At 42.2% G+C, this 22,019-nt stretch overlaps 1 protein-coding gene across 1 annotated transcript; it reads left to right on the plus strand.

Moving 5' to 3' along the window:
• The first annotated feature begins 9,286 nt into the window (after positions 1-9,286).
• LOC123771940 (uncharacterized) lies at positions 9,287-21,100 on the plus strand. The gene is made up of 5 exons (XM_045764777.2): positions 9,287-9,731; positions 15,076-15,331; positions 16,104-16,224; positions 17,135-17,284; positions 17,942-21,100. The coding sequence occupies exons 1-5, from the start codon at positions 9,350-9,352 to the stop codon at positions 18,350-18,352; spliced, it is 1,320 nt and encodes a 439-aa protein (XP_045620733.2). The 5' UTR covers positions 9,287-9,349; the 3' UTR covers positions 18,353-21,100.
• Positions 21,101-22,019: the final 919 nt, after the last annotated feature.

Consider the following 22,019-nt stretch of genomic DNA (forward strand, 5'->3'; position numbering starts at 1 on the left):
TGCTTTCAAGGAACTAATGCAGGTGTTGTCTGGATAACTAAAGCCAACTTAACATAAGCAAAAACTATACATATTCAGGACAGACTACATATATATATAGGACGCTGTACAATTTGGATGCAGGATGAACCAATCACCTCCCTGCTCGTACTGTATCCAACACGTATAATTATACCAATAAACAATGCACACAACTATTTACTAGTCGAACATACACAATGGCTGCCTGAACATCTTAAAATGTCCGATAGTTAAGATGAACAAAATCAGTGCGACACACACATGAATTATATGGGAGAAAGTTCCTGTTGATCACAATATATATCCTGTTGACTCGAGTGAGCTGAGAGGAAGTCAGTGAGACCAGGATAACACACGCCTTCACACGCCATGTGAAGGCGTGTGAAGACATGATATAAGACATGTTCTCATGTCCTGTATCTTCTCCCACAGATGGTCAAGTACAACTTTACAACGTGTACTTCCACCCATCTGCTGGAGTCATCTACGTATAGATTTTCTGTATGAATATAAATATTGGACACTCAGTTTATGCACCCCATAACCATCCTGTGGGCGGTGGTGGAAAGGGTTATAGAGGCCCAAAATGGCCTCAGGGACCAAAATGTTTAACAACAATAAAATATAGCACTTTCCATCTAGCACAAAGAGCGTTTTTTTTTTCAGGGATATTCCTGCGCGGGCCCTAAGCCTCTGGCTGGCCCACTAAATGTTGCTTGTTTCTGTTTTACTTGGGCGGAGTATGAGTATTTATGACTCGTATGGTCGCTTCAGTAAGATTATGTCATATGTGTTTAACAACTTCTTCTGCTCTGTTGAATCTAAGTTGAAATCTTAATGGGTTTGTAACTGTGCACTGTGTAAGATAATGGTCAGTGGTCTGTCGGGCATTTCTCCACAGTGCAGACATTTCCTCTCATCTTCCGGAACCTGTAAGCCTATTTCCCATGCACATGGGTATCTAAGCCTGATGCGATGTAAGTGTACTTCTGTTGCTCTACTGCTCCCTTTCATCCAACTAAGTGGTTCGTAGTTGGTTGAATTCTTGTACCAACCCGCAGATCCTAATGTTGCAACTGCTGTGTTGTGGTCACAGTACATCTTTTGCATTGCTCTGTTTCTAATGACTTTCTTAATCTGTGATAGACTCTGTGGTATGTAAATGTCACAGACAGCGTTGATTTAATGATAGTGAATAAGGGAAAATAAACAAACGCACACACACACACGTATCTTATATTTATTTATTTATATACAAGGTACATTGGGTAGTGAGAGTACATAACATTGGTGCTTGAGCATTAAATGCTTGCAAAGCCATTAGCACGCATAAGGCGTTTCGGGCAGGTCCTTAATCTAATTAACAAAAGTAAACAGTATGAAAAAAGGTACATTGTAGCAGAATTCGAGTTGAACATAATAACTACAATATAAATTGATAACATTGGTGACGTTGCAAGTCTTAAGTACAAAAAGGGGATAATGGGATAACCCTTAAATTGACTCTAATGTACCTATCAATGCTGTTAAATTTCTTATATAATGTATTTTTTATATCTTCTTACAATGCATCTTTATACTTTGTTACAATATATTTTTTATACTTTCTTACAATGCACCTGTAAATATTTTCAAATTTTGCTAGAAATTATCTTCTTAAAATTATTTGTTAGGTTAAGGACCTGCCCGAAACGCCTTATTCGCGCTACTGGCTTTACAAGATTGTATAACTTCAATGTTCTGTACTCTCATAAACCCAATGTACCTTCTTGTATATAATTAAATAAATAAATAAATAAGATACTCGAGAGTTAGACAACTGTTGTGGGTTGCATCCTGGGAAAAGGCCAGTACTTAACCTTGTTCGTAGGTAGGAGGGAGCTTCGATAAAGCCAAGTACAGGCTACCGTCTAAGACGAGGGCAAGACATATACAATGTGAAACTTAAGGTACAATCACTCAGTTATAAAACACAGCTCGAGACGATTTCCAAGGAGTCACAGAAAGTAGATCAAATGTGACCCTTGAGAAGTCTGCCTCCTGCAACTATGTAAAGTCACAGGAAATATTTATTTTCCTCAAAGCCACAAAAAACCAGCCATGAGCAAGAATGCTCCCAGCTGGGGCGTCCATCCTGGGTACTTCCCTCTTTTCTTCCCTCTTTTCCTCTATTCCCTTAAACGTTTCATTCACGTCGCTTCGCATGAGGCAGGGTTCAGAGTAGCCGGCAGGTCTTCCCATTGACTCGCAGTGTTGAGGACAGCTGCTTGTGACACGTGTCCAGGATATATGTGAGTTACTCACATGAGACTGTAGTTGTTGTCGTGTGAGATGACCTATTCATGTGGCAACATTTTGACGGCTGGCTTGGCCTTAACCCGCCAGCGTATTGACCTCGAAAAACATCACCTTGAACACATACAAGCAGGAACATATATATGTCGGAAAATCCGACACCATTTAATAATCATACAGATAATAGCTGTATTACCAACGTTACCCATAGAAAACGTAACTTGTAGTGGAATTACCGTCTATAGAAAACGGGATATCATCACCACATACTATTATAATTCACCAGCTATTCTGCTGGGAATTGTTCTTAAATACATTAGTCTTTGGACTTTACCATCATAAAAACATCTTATATAAATTAACTTAATTATCAATATTAAAGTAGAGTAAATGTGACCCTTCTATCACGTTCTGAAATCTGGACAATGTAAGCCAGGCGTCAGAGTGGAGGAAGGAGGGCAGCCATTGTTGTTTATATAGAGACCAGAGGCTCACACGGGAGCAAATTCGGCTCCTGTTAATTTTACTTGGACGTAGTGTTATGGATACCAAAGGTGTACCATCTGTCAACACGCTGTCAACAAATCAAGTTAAGTGTTCTTTCCGAAACCCATTATCTATCATTAGTGGCCATTAATGTCATTATATAGGGTGACCCGGTTAGAACGCGAAATCGCCTCAAACTAAAGGTAATTAAGCCAGGTCTTCATGTTCCATGTACTGTTTTCTCTGATATACTTGTCATATATAGGTATCTGGCTTCACAGCTAGCGCACTTTTGACAGGTCAAGACGAGGATGCAAGATTGTGCACCAGTTACTGGGTGATATGGAAGCTACCTCAAAGAGGATAATTTGGTGTCTACACCCTAGTTATACCTGGTGGACTAACCTGCTGTACTATAAGATAAGGAACCTTTTCAATGTATGTAGTTAATACAGTAGTTTGATTGGCTGCATATATATAAATATAAACCCCCCCTAATGTGTAGAGGATCGATTTGTGAGATTAAGAGATTATTGCAGAAATACAGTCCACTTATCATTATACAAATTGCTATCGAAGTATATAAATTAACGTAAATATAAATTCATATAAATTAAATAAATATAAATCTCACAGGTCGGTTCCCACATTATTTGGTCCTTCGGAACCGGAATATTTGGTCCTTTGAACCCACATTTGGTCATCTTAGTACCGGATGAACCAGTTAACCAGTGGATTCATTAAATATACTAGTGCAGTGTTATTTAAACAAAGCCAGTCAAGACGGCAGCGTAGCCTCGAGGGAGCTCAGGAGCCTCCCTCAGCCGAGTTCAGCTTCGTCAGCGGTTTCATGCACACCCACACATATTTGGTGGCGTGTTATTTCGTGAAATGACAGCGCTAATATTGAAGCCAGCCAAACTAGTGACTGTGTCGCGAGATTGTTCACGGATTTCGTGGTGTTACATTTCGCGAGAGATTATCTACGAATTTTGTGGAGTTTATTTCGCGAGGTCACTAATAATATTTAATACTTCTAGATAATATTAGAAGTTTCATAGAGGTAATTAAGAGGCTATTATCAATAATTGTGTACATTATTTCTCCAAAATAGAGAATTATTTAATATATATTGCACTAGTGATCACAGTATAATATTTACTAAGTGCCAACCCACAACAGGGTAGGATATTAACCATTGACTAGTTGAACTATTATTGTTCATCCTAGTCCCATTATTACAATAGTCAGTTGTACTATATTGAACAACCTAACACCATTAATGAATGGTCCAGACCCTATTTTGGGTGTAATTTTTATCAACTCGAGTTGAGTTGTATATATAATAAATTACTTATGATCATTACACCTTTGAGTGATTAATTAGTGTCTCTACCATCCTAGGGTGATATAGAAGAGCTAACCTAAAGGTACTTCCAGTGACACTGGTTTATCACTCAAATCATTAGTGTGTATGATTGTATATATATAATGTGTATTAATTTTAAGTGCTAACCTCTAGTAGAGGTAGGATTATTGCCTAGTGAGTGCAGAATTTACCCTAGGCTACCATTAGAGCTTGTTCAGTATTATGAGCAGCCCAAGTACAAGTCCCACAAGGCTTCACCAACTAGCCAGTATGGATAATGCAGGGAGAATGAAAAGAACCCTTGCAGGTCTTAAAGGCCACTTAACAAGACAGATCAAGAAATGTGAAGATTTGTCACAACAATCAACAGTTGATTATGCTGACCTGGAAAGCTATTATCAAGCAGCTGCAGGTAAATTTGAGCAAATCAAATGTCAAATAGCAACATATGTGGCTGAACTTGCCAACACCAATTTATCAGAAACAGAAATAGACGACATTATGGTTGATCTTGCGAATTATGAAGATCACACTCAGGCCACGTTACAGCCTTATGTCAAATTAATTGCCCAGAACAAGGCAACAACAACAACAACAACAGTTGCATCTAATACGAGTCAAGCAGAAGTTCGACTCCCTCCAATTAATTTACCCACTTTCTCAGGAAAAGATGAGGAAGATTGGGATGAATTTTGGAACAAATTCGTTGACCTTGTAGACTCAAAACAATCTTTACCAAAGAGTAGTAAATTCTCTTATTTGCAAGGCCAATTATCAGGTGAGGCTAAAACAGTAGTATCCCATCTGAGATTAACTAATGACGGCTATGATCTGGCAGTAAAACTCCTCAAGGATAATTATGCTGATCCAGAAGTAAGAACATCACATTTAGTTCATGAGCTGTTGCATTTACCCCCACCGGAGGCTTCAGCTGATTCACTCCAAGTCTTCAAGCTGGAGGTAGAATCATTGATCAATGCCCTCAGCCTGACAGCAGATACAAACGGGGCTGAGTGGGTCTTGAAAATAATTGTCCAGGAGAAAATACTTAGGGACATATTGAGACAAATGAGTGCTCATTACAATAAAAGCATCTTATCCATGAATGAAATATCTGAAGGTTTAAAGTCAGTAGTTCATCAATTACGAACACATGACAAATTAAAACCACCAAGTAAACCCTCAGAAACCAATAATAGTAAATTACAGAGTACCAAAGGTACTCCAAATCAATCTAGACAATATAATTCAACACCAAAGTGGAACAGTGGCAGTGTGGGCGTATATGCAGTTGGACCCTCCAAGCCTATAGTTACTGTGTCACCCAAGAACGTGACAACAAAGGGTACTGGAAGCTATGGAACATGTTTGTTCTGCAATGAGAAACATTCAATGTACCACTGCCCTAATTTTCCTGATAGTGACGCCCGTGTTGAGCGACTCAAAGATTTGCAACATTGCACGAGGTGCCTCAGGAAACATAACATCAACGACTGTGAGACCCAATTACACACCTGTAATAGGTGTAACAAAGGTCAGCACCATGCAGCATTGTGCAGAGACACCAAAACAACGTCTCCAAACCCCAAGGTGGAAGATAGCATTCCCACCTCAGTACAGTACTGCAAGGTGCAACAAACAAAGAGTGTCCAATCGGCAAAGTCTAAAGGTAATACGACTTTGCCTACTGCCCAAATTACCATCCTGAATAAGAGGGCCAAGGTCCATACCCGTGGGTTGTTTGACCAAGGTTCCCAGAGAACATATATCACTAAAAAGTTGGCAGATGAACTACAATTAAGGCCTGTAGCCCAGATGTCATTCAACATCTCAGGGTTTGTAACAGATGCAGGACCTCAAGTCTACCAGGTGGTACAACCATCAGTACGTTTAGGCAGGTACGTCTGTCGAGTACAAGCCATTGTGGTGGACAAAATACCAGTAGACCTACAAGTTCAAGGTCTGAGAGCAACAGCCAAATTCCTGAGAAATAGAGGAATAAAATTGGCAGATAATATTAAGTCTGATCACCTCACTGACTTCGGTCTCCTTGTTGGGACAGACTATTGTCATCGATTCATCGGTAGCCCTACTAAATATCAGGGTATAACCATGTTAAACTCTGCAGGAGGTAAATTACTCTCAGGCCCAGTATCAAGCCTGAGGAGACCTATGCCTGCAGATAAGCAATACCAGTAGAAATCTAAATTTGTCAGCTGATTATATTTCTCCAGTAGCATTATACTAAGGAGATTACAGCTGACTATAGTAACAGAGGTTGATGTTAGTATCATCATTTAAAGCTGAAGATGAGTTCATGAGGCCTCAGTGGCAAATCAGTGAACAGTAGCCTAAAACAGCTACAAGTCACTGCGACCAATGTCACTGAACCCCCTGCAGTCTCAGAACCATACTTTACTTTAATGATGAGCTATTCAATCTTCTGAATCAATTAACTAAATTAAAACCCCAATAAATCTGATGACTGATTTGATACATTTATTATTTAATCAAGATGTATTCCATGGGCCTCAGTGTTTATATATCAGTGACCAGTTACTTGAACAAACTTCAAGTTATATCTAATGTCACTGATCTCACTGCAGTCCCTGAATCATACTTGACTGTAGTACTTGATCACATCCAGTCTTCTGGGTTAAATAATATGTAATTAGGCTTGAATATTAGCCTTTCAAGAGTTGACAGGGAAATGAAATCGCATTAGACTTCTAACCCCTGCAACTCTAGTACGGGACATCCGTCCTGTACGAACAGACACACAAATGTGTGATTACTAACTACTAACATCAAATTAATGTAATAATTCGAAGGAGGAGTATCGGTGTTCGTCTGTTCTAAACAGGACTTCGACCCGTGAGCAGCCCCCTGGGGAATTATGTCGGAAAATCCGACACCATTTAATAATCATACAGATAATAGCTGTATTACCAACAAGTTACCCATAGAAAACGTAACTTGTAGTGGAATTACCGTCTATAGAAAACGGGATATCATCACCACATACTATTATAATTCACCAGCTATTCTGCTGGGAATTGTTCTTAAATACATTAGTCTTTGGACTTTACCATCATAAAAACATCTTATATAAATTAACTTAATTATCAATATTAAAGTAGAGTAAATGTGACCCTTCTATCACGTTCTGAAATCTGGACAATGTAAGCCAGGCGTCAGAGTGGAGGAAGGAGGGCAGCCATTGTTGTTTATATAGAGACCAGAGGCTCACACGGGAGCAAATTCGGCTCCTGTTAATTTTACTTGGACGTAGTGTTATGGATACCAAAGGTGTACCATCTGTCAACACGCTGTCAACAAATCAAGTTAAGTGTTCTTTCCGAAACCCATTATCTATCATTAGTGGCCATTAATGTCATTATATAGGGTGACCCGGTTAGAACGCGAAATCGCCTCAAACTAAAGGTAATTAAGCCAGGTCTTCATGTTCCATGTACTGTTTTCTCTGATATACTTGTCATATATAGGTATCTGGCTTCACAGCTAGCGCACTTTTGACAGGTCAAGACGAGGATGCAAGATTGTGCACCAGTTACTGGGTGATATGGAAGCTACCTCAAAGAGGATAATTTGGTGTCTACACCCTAGTTATACCTGGTGGACTAACCTGCTGTACTATAAGATAAGGAACCTTTTCAATGTATGTAGTTAATACAGTAGTTTGATTGGCTGCATATATATAAATATAAACCCCCCCTAATGTGTAGAGGATCGATTTGTGAGATTAAGAGATTATTGCAGAAATACAGTCCACTTATCATTATACAAATTGCTATCGAAGTATATAAATTAACGTAAATATAAATTCATATAAATTAAATAAATATAAATCTCACAGGTCGGTTCCCACAATATAAGTTGACCAGACCACACACTAGAAAGTGAAGGGACGACGACGTTTCCGTCCGTCCTGGACCATTCTCAAGTCGATCATCGACATGAAAATGGTCCAGGACGGATCGAAACATCATCGTCCCTTCACTTTCTAGTGTGTGGTCGCCTGCCAATTAAGATTATCAATCAAGCAGGAAACATGGGATGGTTAGATAGCCGATTTCTGCAGTGGTCGTCCAAATGTGGCCAATTTGTTATCAACACCATCTTTGTGAAAAAATCTAATTTTTTAAAAATATTGAGGTTCTACATTAGGATCGAACTCGTATCTCTAGACTCCCCATCACATGACAATATTTTATTCAAATATACATGACATTTTTGTGTGATTTCATTGTGAAATAAAGTTTTTCAAGCCAAGTTCTTTTCAGAGATGATGACGGTGAACTAGTGCTCCCATCTGGTGGCAATCGCGAGTAACCTTCATAGTAAACACCTGACTTACCTTCCCCTCTCCCAGACAAAAGGTAGACGGGTACAGTCAGCTATATGGGAGCCAGGAAGGGGGGGGGGGGCAGATTCACGAAGTAGTTACGCAAGCACTTACGAACCTGGGGCCAGATTCACGAAGCAGTTACACAAGTACTTACGAACGTGTCCATCTTTTCTCAATCTTTGACGGCTTTGTTTACGTTTATTAAACAGTTTACAAGCATGAAAACTTGCCAATTAACTGTTGTTATTGTTATAAACAGCCTCCTGGTGCTTCGGAGCTCATTAACTGTTTAATAATTGTAAACAAAGCCGCCACAGACTGAGAAAAGATGCACAGGTTCGTAAGTGCTTGTGTAACTGCTTCGTGAATCTGGCCCTAGGTTCGTAAGTGCTTGTGTAACTGCTTCGTGAATTTGGCCCCAGGTTCGTAAGTGCTTGTGTAACTGCTTCGTGAATCTGGCCCCCAGGGTTCGTAAGTACTTGTGTAACTGCTTCGTGAATCTGGCCCCTTGTGTAACTGCTTCGTGAATTTGGCCCCAGGTTCGTAAGTGCTTGTGTAACTGCTTCGTGAATCTGGCCCCAGGTTCGTATACTACCAGGAAGTTCGGGCAGATCTCACTCCCTCCAAACGACACAAAAATGCTGCAGAATGTATGGAAACTCGCGCAGGATATCCCAGCTTGGAGAAAGACCGAGGAGCGCGAGTCAATAAACAAATGAATCGCGATGACATATTTAGACTGCCCACAAGACTGATGTAGAGGAAGGGGACGAGCGGATGCCGTCTTCTGATTACCATGTCATAATGAGATGCCTGAAAGACACAGGAGTAAAGTCCCCACCGGATGTTCAGTATTCAGCCTCTGGTGTTGTTCTCCGGTATCAGTCTGTGTTATACCGGGACTCAGCGAGTGTGTATGTGTGTGGTTGACACCGAAGCGTCGACCAGGACCCGGCGCGCGCGCGTGTGTGTGTGTGGGTGACACAGAAGCGTCGACCAGGACCCGGCGAGTGTGTGTGTGTGTGTGGTTGACACCGAAGCGTCGACCAGGAACCAGACCAGTGTCGTCCCACAAGGTCTGGTCCTCGACGTCAGCCAGAATGGTGAACTGCACTATCATCAAAGACTACCCGGGCTGGGTCATCGCTTCCACGTATGGAAAGTGTTTTGTAAGCGTCCTAGGAGCTGTAGGTGAGTGTTGTGATGGTCCCTGAAGCTGTAGGTGAGTGTTGTGATGGGCCCTGAAGCTGTGGGTGAGTGTTGTGATGGTCCCTGAAGCTGTAGGTGAGTGTTGTGATGGTCCCTGAAGCTGTAGGTGAGTGTTGTGATGGTCCCTGAAGCTGTAGGTGAGTGTTGTGATGGTCCCTGAAGCTGTAGGTGAGTGTTGTGATGGTCCCTGAAGCTGTAGGTGAGTGTTGTGATGGTCCCTGAAGCTGTAGGTGAGTGTTGTGATGGTCCCTGAAGCTGTAAGTGAGTGTTGTGATGGTCCCTGAAGCTGTAGGTGAGTGTTGTGATGGTCCCTGAAGCTGTAGGTGAGTGTTGTGATGGTCCCTGAAGCTGTAGGTGAGTGTTGTGATGGTCCCTGAAGCTGTAGGTGAGTGTTGTGATGGGCCCTGAAGCTGTGGGTGAGTGTTGTGATGGGCCCTGAAGCTGTGGGTGAGTGTTGTGATGGTCCCTGAAGCTGTAGGTGAGTGTTGTGATGGTCCCTGAAGCTGTAGGTGAGTGTTGTGATGGTCCCTGAAGCTGTAGGTGAGTGTTGTGATGGTCCCTGAAGCTGTAGGTGAGTGTTGTGATGGTCCCTGAAGCTGTAGGTGAGTGTTGTGATGGTCCCTGAAGCTGTAGGTGAGTGTTGTGATGGTCCCTGAAGCTGTAGGTGAGTGTTGTGATGGGCCCTGAAGCTGTAGGTGAGTGTTGTGATGGTCCCTGAAGCTGTAGGTGAGTGTTGTGATGGTCCCTGAAGCTGTAGGTGAGTGTTGTGATGGTCCCTGAAGCTGTAGGTGAGTGTTGTGATGGGCCCTGAAGCTGTGGGTGAGTGTTGTGATGGTCCCTGAAGCTGTAGGTGAGTGTTGTGATGGTCCCTGAAGCTGTAGGTGTGTGTTGTGATGGGCCCTGAAGCTGTGGGTGAGTGTTGTGATGGTCCCTGAAGCTGTAGGTGAGTGTTGTGATGGGCCCTGAAGCTGTGGGTGAGTACTGAGAGGGATTACAATTCATGAGGTACTCACACGCCTCATCTTGTGAGGCTGAAATGTAAATGAATCAAAGAAAAAAAAAGTTTCCCATTTCCTATTTCCCCCCCCCCCCCACCGTCCCATCCCAAATCCTTATCCTGACCCCTTCCAAGTGCTAAATAGCCGTAAAGGCTTGCCGCTTTCCCCTCATAGTTCCTTTCCTTTCCCATTTCAGGGACAGAAGGGAGAGGGTGGGTTGGTCAGATCCCTCACCCTCTACCCTGCTGACTGTTGTGGACAGCATTATGCATAATAGAAGATCAGTTACAGGACAGGCTTCTGGGAGATGGGATTTTTACCTGAATTTACCTGAGGATCACTAATGTGGCCTCGATGAAGACAGGAAGCCGGCGGCTTGTCAAAGGTCCCCCAATTCGGAGGTATTCGGAGATGAAATATGAATATGGTTCCCTCGGGTATATGTCCCGCTTAGTACTATCTTGAGACGAGATGATTTTCAGGGCTTTCCGTCCCCGCGGCCCGGTCCTCGACCAGGCCAGGGGCATCAGGGGTGAAAGAAACTCTGGCCATTTGTTTCTGCCTCCACCGAGGATCGAACCCCGGAACCTGTATGGACAAGTATAGTATAGTCACAGAACCGTTAATTAACAGTCACAGACTGTTAATCTTACTCACAGAAATCACAATAGCTTGATGCATCAAACGAACAAATCCACAAGGGCCGTGACGAGAATTCGAACCTACGTCCAAGAGCATCCCAGACACTGCCTTAATCGAATGAGCTACGACATGGTAACAGAATTGCAACCGGGAAATCATCCTGACCTACCACGGATCCTGCAGCCTCTCCGAGACACCACATTGTACTGTGTAGTGTACACCACACTGTGCAGTGTGCTGTACACTACCACAGTGGTGAGGGAGGCCGCACAGGACGCTCCCACACACCTGCATTACTGCAGCTCCTGATAAAGTACAAAACGGATGTGGATCTTGAGTCGTAGCTGGACGGTAGAGCGACAGACCCGCTTCATGCAGGTCGGCGTTCAATCCCCGACCGTCCACAAGTGGTGGGGCACCATTCCTTTCCCCCGACCTATGCCTAATCCTTATCCTGACCCCTTAATTAGAGACAAAGGAAGTGAACAATGCGCATATATCATCAGCATCCATTAACGTTCTGCGATAATTCATGTTTTCTATCATTTCTTATCAAATTAGTTTATCGTGGCCTATTTTTTATTTCATAACTGTTAGAATTAGTATCATAAAAACAGCAATTTTTTTTCTTTGAGAATAATTTAGATAATTATTCTTGACTCATTCAAAAATATTACTGTTTGTTTGGGTACATCTGATGTGGGTTTGGGGCCAGATTCGCGAAGCAGTTACGCAAGCACTTACGAGCCTGGGGCCAGATTCACGAAGTAGTTACGCAAGCACTTACGAACTTGTACATCTTTTCTCAATCTTTGGCGACTTTGTTTAGAATTATTAAACAGTTAATGAGCTCCGAAGCACCAGGAGGCTGTTTATAACAATAACAACAGTTGATAGGCAAGTTTTCATGCTTGTAAACTGTTTAATAAATGTAAGCAAAGCCGTCAAAGATTGAGGAAACATGTATACGTTCGTAAGTGCTTGCGTAACTGCTTCGTGAATCTGGTCCCAGGTTCGTAAGTGCTTGCGTAACTGCTTCGTGAATCTGGCCCCAGGTTCGTAAGTGCTTGCGTAACTGCTTCGTGAATCTGGCCCCAGGTTCGTAAGTACTTGCGTAAACGCTTCGTGAATCCGGGTCTTGGGTATTTCTGCGGACCCTGAACAAGTCATTTAGTCAAGTTGTCAATATTTTTCTCCTTTTTTAAATAAATTTTGCTCTACAATGTGACATATTTAATAATTTACAGGAAAAAATATATTTTCCCTCAGAGTGAAAAAATAATCACTATCTTTTGTGAATAAAATTACAGTTTAAATATTTATGCAGACAATGTCACAATAACGGGGCCGAGCATTAGACAACTAACCCACACATTTGAAAACGAAGGAAGTGACGTTTCGGTCCGTCCTGGACCATTCTCATGTAACCCGGGGGGGGGGGGTATTCGTACTCTCTATCCCCTCTCTGTACCCGTATTCTAATTTAACTCTCTACCAAGGGACCCCAAGACTTTTATTTGAGCCGACCCCCCGCTACGTGGTCTTAAGACGATTGACCGATTTAAGATTCTAGAATCGCCTTGCGCTGCCGCCACCAGACCAGTAACACTGAGCAATGATCGAGGTCTGGATCGATCATGAGATTCAGCCCCGCTCCTGTGCCGGATAGGTCCACTACGGGCTCACCATACCCCGTGCTACTTGGAACTTGTTCTGAGTAGCTCTATAACAACAACAACAGCAACGTATAGGAGGTTCCTTAGGGAGGTCTATGAAGTATACAATCATTAGTTTACACAGTTTACACAGCTGTTACTAACAAGTGCAATGTGGCGTCCAAGTGACGTCAGCCAAATCCTTACTTAGAGGTGATAAACGCATTCCGGTGTATTAGGCTTCACGCTGTCAGGGACAGGAAGCTTGTTAGGCTTCTGGATATCCCACTAACCTCCCTAAACACTACGGGCTCACCATATCCCGTGCTACTTGGAATTTTGTTCCAGGTCGCAAATCTTTAACAACAACAACACTAACCTCCTCCAGGTGAGACCCACAATAGTTGCCTAACTCCCGGGTGCCACTTCTAGGTGAACAGATGCATTAGGTGTAAGAAAAGTTGATAAATATCTCGTACTGCCCGCGACTCGAACTCTGGATCATTGAGTTTGGAGCACTGCGTTACAGGACGCCAAACACCAGCGGCTGTACCACTGGAAGCAAACAATTATGACAATTTACTTTAATATCAAAATGAACAAATAACATGACAAATATACAACAGCCCTCAACTGACAAACTTGGCTAACACACAATAATAATAATAATAATAACACAGACATATATAAACTTATGTTAGCACAAATATAACAAATATAAGTTAAAACTTATATTCTAATTATGGTAATGTGCCGGTTCATGTCAGTTTAATTAACATAAGTTATAATAATCTGCCCAAGGAGCAAACTCGATCTTAATCAATTGGGATCCTCTCGGACGTAGGTTCGAGCCCTCGTCACGGCCCTTGTGGATTTGTTCATTTGATGCATCACGCTATTGTGATTTCTGTGTGTAATAAAGTCAATCTTAGAGTTGACTGTCGCTCACAGGTGGACCGGATATGCAAGTCTCCAGTTAAAACTAAAGATACTGGAGACTTGCTGGCAAACATTCAGTTTGAAGTCCTCTCCAGGAATTAAAACATGTAGATGCATGTGCCTTCCGCAGTGTAGCCCCCTTCGCTAAGTAACGTTGGGCAGCCTCCACCTGGAGATGACATGCGCGGGAAACACGGTAGATCATCGACTTGAGAATGAATGGTCCAGGACGGATCGAAACGTCGTCGTCCCTTCACTTTCTAGTGTGTGGTCTGGTCAACACAACATTCTATGTTCAAACAATTGTGGTATTCCTGCCCCTTGTGCTGACACATTGTTTAACTACCGACAAGGTAATTTAGTCATCACTGGTTATGTAAACCCGTTTAACCATCAGGTTTATGGCCCGATGGTTAAATATGAGAGAATTTTGTGTTATTAAATTGAACTTTTGTTTTTAATTTTGATTTTGACTTTACTCTTGTTCCCCCTTATTTACAATGAAGTTTTAATGCGGCTTTTGTCTTTTGTTATGCTACGTAAAGCAAGCCATCAGGTGGGAGTAACTGCAGTCAAGTGTAACTGGGTGTAACTGCAGTAACAGGCATACTGATCTAGAACTTTCTGCAGATATTTACAATATCTCATTCCCTTACTCACCTCCAAAGGATACCTGATCAACCAGGCTGTGATTCATACTGGCAGGCTGCGAGCAGCCGCGTCCAACAGCCTGGCTGACCAGTCCAGCAACCAGGAGGCCAGGGGCCAGATTCACGAAGCAGTTACTTAAGTACTTACGGACGTGTACATCTTTTCTCAATCTTTGACGGTTTTGGTTACATTTATTAAACAGTTTACAAACATGAAAACTTGCCAATCAACTGTTGTTATTGTTATAAACAGCCTCCTGGTGCTTCGGAGCTCATTAACTGTTTAATAATTATAAACAAAGCCGCCAAAGATTGAGAAAAGATGGACAGGTTCGTAAGGGCTTGCGTAACTGCTTCGTGACTCTAGCCCCTGGTCGCTAAGCCTCGAAATCACCTGAAGGTCAGGTAACCTTGGCCCACTGACGTCGTCTCCCTCCTACAGGTAACAGCATGAGCCTGTGGTGTCTGGTCAAGTGCGGCAGGACTAACAAGGCCACCAAGTTCCTTCTGTGCTTCTTCTTCAGCATCTTGCTGGGTGTGTGTGTGGTCACTCTCCCGTCCATATCCTTCGTCAACCACGCCAGGGCCTTCTGCCAGTACGAGTGGGTCCCTGAAGGCTTCTACATCACTACATCCATCTTCAGTACTTTTCTTATTCAGTTCGAGAGGGTGAACTTCACAGCCATTTCTGTTTTCAGGTTGGTTACCCACTGTAGTATATGATTTATATTTAATTATATATATTTATAAAAAAAATGGGAGCATCTACATTAATAATAGTTATTCTATAAATTTAATGTTCTGATGTATTTACTTTGGGTAAAAGACTTGTCATATGGTACTCCTTTAAAATCAGGGAAAGCGGGCTCCACTGCTATCCTCTCTCTCTCTCTGTCTCTCTGTCTCTCTCTCTCTTCACTCATATAACCGGTTTATTTCGTTCCTCCACAAAGCAGATACAAAAACATTAACTAAGGTGTCATATCACCTCAACACTCGTAATTATTCTATACCGGGAATAGAATATACTGTCTCTGGGAATTATTCTATGCTGGGCAGCCTAGTGGACCAAGCTCTTACAAGTCAAGCCTGGCCTCGGGCCGGGCTTGGGGAGTAGAAGAACTCCCAGAACCCCATCAACCAGGTATCAAATCTGAGTCTTACAATTAACCTTGGCAAATTGTAAACCACTGTAGACCTTCTGGAGACTCGCATGTACATTAAACAAATTATTTAGCAATCTCATTACAGTCTCCTTCACACCATAATTCCTTCTAAGTCAACACATCTAAGAATCACGATTTATATGTCATATTGCTTTATTTTATGCAAGCTGGAGCCTCTCTAAGAAGTGGGAACGGCAATAATGATAATAATCCATAAAGTCATTTTTAAAGCTACATTATGTATTTTATATTTAATTGAGCAGATATTGAGGAGTATAAAGATGTGTGTGTGTGTGTGTTGCAGGTGTGTGGCGGTGTGGGAGCCTCACGTCTTCCACAAGGTCTCCAGAGTCAGTATCGTCTTAATTATGGAGGCGGTTCTTGCATTCTATGTCGTCCTACCCTGGCTCTTGGGCGTCATTCTGGTACGTTGTCAAGCCTTTCGTGCCTTTACACGTCTGGTGCGTTGTCAAACCGACACACAGCACCGCTCCTGTGCCAGGTAAGTCCACTACGGGCTCACCATAGCCCGTGCTACTTGCCCCGCTCCTGTGCCAGGTAAGTCCACTACGGGCTCACCATAGCCCGTGCTACTTGCCCCGCTCCTGTGCCAGGTAAGTTACGGGCTCACCGTAGCCCGTGCTACTTGGAACTTGTTCCGAGTAGCTGAATCTGTAACAATAACAACAACGTTGTTAAGCCTGTCATGCCATTACTCGTCTGCAGTTCTGGTGATTTTATGTTCAACGTTTAAGGTTGATTAACAACTTGGGAGGTGGAGCGAAGATGTGAGTAGGAGTATTGTGAGTTTAGTATGCATGTGTATATATTTAGTATGCATATATACACATATACATGTGTATATTGTGTTCATGTGTTGTTACATACAATACTCTGAGACTGGAATCTACCCTTGTTCTTGAAATTAGTATGATGGTAAAGGAATTAAACATCCTAAGATCGAGTCTAACAGCTTAGAGATGAAATGATAGGGAGGATTTAGACAGTGCTGGATGCTTAAAGAAAAAGAACAATTCTCAACCTCTGTTATGAATCCATCTCTGTCTTGTGTGGCAGTGAACAACAGGAAGTTGCAATTACAAATTTGTAGACTAAAATATGTATAATATCTAATGCAGCACAGTGTGACCTCACAAAATATGTTTGAATCTACAATTTGGACCTTATGAATGATCGTCTGTCTTGTATAGCAGTGATTATAAGCAGCAAACAAAAACCACCTAATTGCAAAAACACCTAATTACTCCGATTACACAAAACTGTATTATTAATTATGTCAATGAAATGTTTAATAATAACAATTACTCCCCCCAGAGCCACGGTGATGTGCACTATGACGGAAAGGTTTCGCAGGTCAAATTTGGGGAGAAAAGTCTGAACGATATGGTCTACAGGTGGTATGGGGTCAACTACACCACCACCTTCCTTGCTACACTCCTGGCCTACATACTCCTCATTGTAGCCGTAAGTATAGGCTGTGTCCTAGGCCTATTGGACTTTGTGGACCTTGTGGACCTTGTGGACCTTAATGTGGTGGTTGTTAGACAAAACATCGCTTGACGCGCCACCTTCCGATTGCGTAGTTTTTACCCTTTATTGGTTGTAATTTCACGAAGATGTGACATAAGTGAATGATTTCTGCAGTTATTATTTAATATCGGTAGAATTTTAATTAACTTTTGTAATATTGGGGAATAGTCTGCCTGTTTAGGTTAGGGTAAGTTAGATTTCGATTCTATATTCAGAATCTGAGTTAGATTTTGTCTTCAAAATATTCCCTTTGGAGACAGCTTCAGGAACTAGCCAGCATTACAGTCCCTCTGAACACAACCTACGCAAAAGGTGTCTGACTTTAATAGGATTTAAACTACTCGTCAGCAATACTCTGTGACAGTATTTGTCATTATGTAGGCGATGAGTCACAATAACGTGGCTGAAGTATGTTGACCAGACCACATACTAGAAGGTGAAGGGACGACTACGTTTAGGTCCGTCCTGGACCATTCTCAAGTCGACAATCGACTTGAGAATGGTCCAGGATGGACTACGACGAAACGTCATAGTCCCTTCACCTTCTAGTGTGTGTGGATTGATCAACAGTAGTTGTCATTTATCCACCAGATCGTTCGTCGGGAGAAGCGAGCGGGAGAGCGGACGACGGACGCCACCATGGACCACGTCTCCTTCACCATCCAGGTCATCCTCTTGGCCAACCTGCTTCTCGACGGTCCTCACGTGATAGTGCACTTACTCGAGGGTCAGCGCCTGGCCAACATCATCATCCACATGATCTTCAACCTGCACCTGGTAATCGATCCCGCGGTGTTTGTGGGCCTCAACGTCCACTATCGCAGCGCCGTTCTTCACCGGATCAAGACCTGTGTGCCTCACAGCGTCGCCGCCTTAATCAGTTCTCAGGCCAACACCACTGATATGAATATCCCGGTGACGCCTCCTGGAGGATCCACAACAGAACCTTTTGGGCTTCACAACAAGTGTATAAACTCACATCAACAAGACGTCATAGTCTAGTGCTCACTCTGTTCTGGGACTAATAGTACACACTACTCTTGTACCAACAGCAACAGTCGAACTGAAGCAGCCGCAGGGTAACTGCCAGACCAATCTCAGAATCTGCATAATAATTCTGCACTATAAGCGTCCTATTTACATATATATTCCATTATTATTATTAATATATATATATATACATACTTATACTTATACTGACAATTTACTTACAATACGTTACACTTGCTGTGTGAAACAGAAGATATACTCTTCTGGGCAACCCTACCACTTGGGGTGGACGGTAGAGTGACGGTCTCGCTTCATGCAGATTAGTGTTCAATCCCCGACCGTCTAAGTGGTTGGGCACCATTCCTTCCCCCCCCCCCTCCCCGTCCCATCCCAAATCCTTATCCTGACCCCTTCCCAGTGCTATATAGTCGTAATGACTTGTCGCTTTCCCTTGAAAGCGCCTTTCCCTGCCCCGTTCCCTACCCATCTGGGGCAGAAATCAACGACTATTTACGCAAGAATTTAAGAATACGAACATCTTTTCTCCATCTTTGGCGGCTTTGTTTACACTTATGAGGCAGTTTGCGAGCGTCGAAATTTCCAAATGAAATGTTGTTAGTGTTATAAACAGCCTCCTGGTGCTTCAGAGCTCACTGTTAAGTGTAAACAAAACCGCCATAGACTGTGAAGAGTTCCGTGTGGTACTGACAGCTCCGTGTGTGGTGTTGACAGCTCCGTGTGTGGTGTTGACAGCTCCGTGTGTGGTGCTGACAGCTCCGTGTGTGGTGTTGACAGCTCCGTGTGTGGTGTTGACAGCTCCGTGTGTGGTGTTGACAGCTCCGTGTGTGGTGTTGACAGCTCCGTGTGTGGTGCTGACAGCTCCGTGTGTGGTGCTGACAGCTCCGTGTGTGGTGCTGACAGCTTCGTGTGTGGTGCTGACAGCTCCGTGTGTGGTGCTGACAGCTTCGTGTGTGGTGCTGACAGCTTCGTGTGTGGTGCTGACAGCTTCGTGTGTGGTGCTGACAGCTCCGTGTGTGGTGCTGACAGCTCCGTGTGTGGTGCTGACAGCTCCGTGTGTGGTGCTGACAGCTCCGTGTGTGGTGCTGACAGCTCCGTGTGTGGTGCTGACAGCTCCGTGTGTGGTGCTGACAGCTCCGTGTGTGGTGCTGACAGCTCCGTGTGTGGTGTTGACAGCTTCGTGTGTGGTGCTGACAGCTTCGTGTGTGGTGCTGACAGCTTCGTGTGTGGTGCTGACAGCTCCGTGTGTGGTGCTGACAGCTCCGTGTGTGGTGCTGACAGCTCCGTGTGTGGTGTTGACAGCTTCGTGTGGTGCTGTTAACTTCCTGTGAAACTAACGTGTAAATAATAATAATAATATAAAAATATTTAACCAATAACTAGGGTCTTTAGGTCACTGGTCCACCTAGAACTGCACACCTCCAGAACACAACAGCTATCTTGAAGTTATCTTGAGTTGATTTCGGGGCTTTAGTGTCCCCGCGGCCCGGTCCTCGACCAGGCCTCCACCCCCCAGGAAGCAGTCAGCTGCTTAAATTCTCTGGTACCTGTTTACTGCTGGATGATAGGGGCATCAGGTGGACGGAACCGTGCCGGGATCGAACCCGGGATTCTCAATTGTGAGTCAAAAACGTAGCCATTGTACCAAAGAGGACTTAATGAGTGGTTTATTTTCACTAGTGTCCCCTTGTTTATTCACTGCACGTTCTCTATTGTCTGTCTTGTCCATTTCCCTAAAAATTTTGAAATGTGGTAATAATTTCTCCCCTAATTCTTCTATCTTCAATGACGTGATGTTAAATTCCTTTGATCTTTCTTCATAATGTATACAGCTCGTCTCTGGTACTCTGATAACATTCTTCTTCGATTTCTCAAGCTTCGTTTTGTGTTTAACGCGACAGATTCACCATGCTGGTGCTGCACATTCCAGAACTGCTCTGACATATGTGGTTAAGATGCTGAATGACAGATTACTGAAGGCAGTTCTTATTTTGGTCAATATTATCCTACAAGACCTTTCCTTTCTATTTCAAGAGAATTCCTCCTTTATTTGGTACCTTCTGACCAGTCTCTTGTTCCCAGCAAACAGCTTCATAACTTTGCACTTGCTTGAGTTAACTCTAGTAGCCACCCGTTGGACCATTCTTTTAGATCGTTCAAGTCTTCTTATAGTTTCTTGCAGGCTTCCGCCGTATGTCAAAACTATTCCCACAGTCCCCAACCACTTGGACTGGACGGTAGAGAGACGGTCTCGCTTCATGCAGGTCGGCGTTCAATCCCAGACCGTCCAAGTGGTTAGGCACCATTCCTTTCCCCCGCCCCATCCATAATCCTTATCCTGACCCCCTTCCCAGTGCCATATAGTCATAATGACTTGACGTTTTCTCCTGATAATTCCTCTCCGACAGTCTAGAATTACACAGAAGGTGTACATGTATGTGAGCATGTTTCTGGGAGCGTGAATAAGAGATGTAGTGAACACGTACACTTCAGAGAAGTGTCTCAACCATTATTTGACTAATGATTCCTGTCTGAGTCAACCTACGTCAGAGCACACTTGCGCTGAACACTTGTGGCAGTTTACCAACTGGTAATTCTCGCTGCTTAGGCGCCTCTCTTTATTCAATTTGTTTTTCTAAATTATATATTTTTAACTTTTAGTGATGTTATTCACTTGTCGTTTTGTTATCCACTAAATATTATCGCTGTATGAATGAGTCAGCAACATGTCATTATACTATATATGATTTGTTTAACTTTATATCACAACGAGACCAGCATTGACGCCAATAATAACAAAAAACGGATAATAATAACAGAATAGACGGGTAACAATAACATAATTAATAATAGCAAAATGAATACTATGTATGTATTTATGTGTTGGAAAACCACATGTGAAAAAATAGAGAATGCTAAACGCGTTTTCGGCTTAAATTGCCTTCATCACAGCAAAGTAGAATGAAGTAGAATGCTTCATTCTACTTTGCTCTGATGAAGGTGATGTAAGCCGAAAACGCCTTTAGCATTCTCTATTTTTTCACATGTGGTTTTTCCGCAAACTTGGATCAGTGTTTTTGTGATATATATATATTATATATATATATATATATATATATATATATATATATATATATATATATATATATATATATATATATATATATATATATATATATATTATATATATATAATATATGCAGAAAATCCACAGAGAAATATGAAAGGAGGTGAACGTTTCGGCCTGTTAAAGCCTTTGTCAACACAAGACTGACAGGCTTTAACAAGCCGAAACGTTCACCTCCTTTCATATTTCTCTGTGGATTTTCCGCATAAAATGATCAGTGTTTTGTGATCGTCAATTGCATATATATATATATATATATATATATATATATATATATATATATATATATATATATATATATATATATATATTAGTATATTTTGGTAGCAGTCTTTCCTGTAGACATATATTATTAAATATGACCGAAAAAGTAAGATTAATAATTCTAACACGAATTTTCTCAATCTTTCGTACATTTCTTTTCACTGTTCACATATATATATATATATATATATATATATATATATATATATATATATATATATATATATATATATATATATATATATATATATATATATATATATATATGTC

Source organism: Procambarus clarkii, chromosome 14, assembly GCF_040958095.1.
Source record: "Procambarus clarkii isolate CNS0578487 chromosome 14, FALCON_Pclarkii_2.0, whole genome shotgun sequence".
In the NCBI taxonomy this organism is placed as follows: Eukaryota; Metazoa; Arthropoda; class Malacostraca; order Decapoda; family Cambaridae; genus Procambarus; species Procambarus clarkii.

Bases quoted from the DNA above. Each gene is read 5' to 3' on its own strand.
- LOC123771940 (XM_045764777.2), top strand. From the start codon at position 9,350: ATGCCTGAAAGACACAGGAGTAAAGTCCCCACCGGATGTTCAGTATTC. The intron at 15,332-16,103 runs GTTGGTTACCCA...TGTGTGTTGCAG, and splicing joins ACAGCCATTTCTGTTTTCAG to GTGTGTGGCGGTGTGGGAGC. The intron at 17,285-17,941 runs GTAAGTATAGGC...TTTATCCACCAG, and splicing joins ACATACTCCTCATTGTAGCC to ATCGTTCGTCGGGAGAAGCG.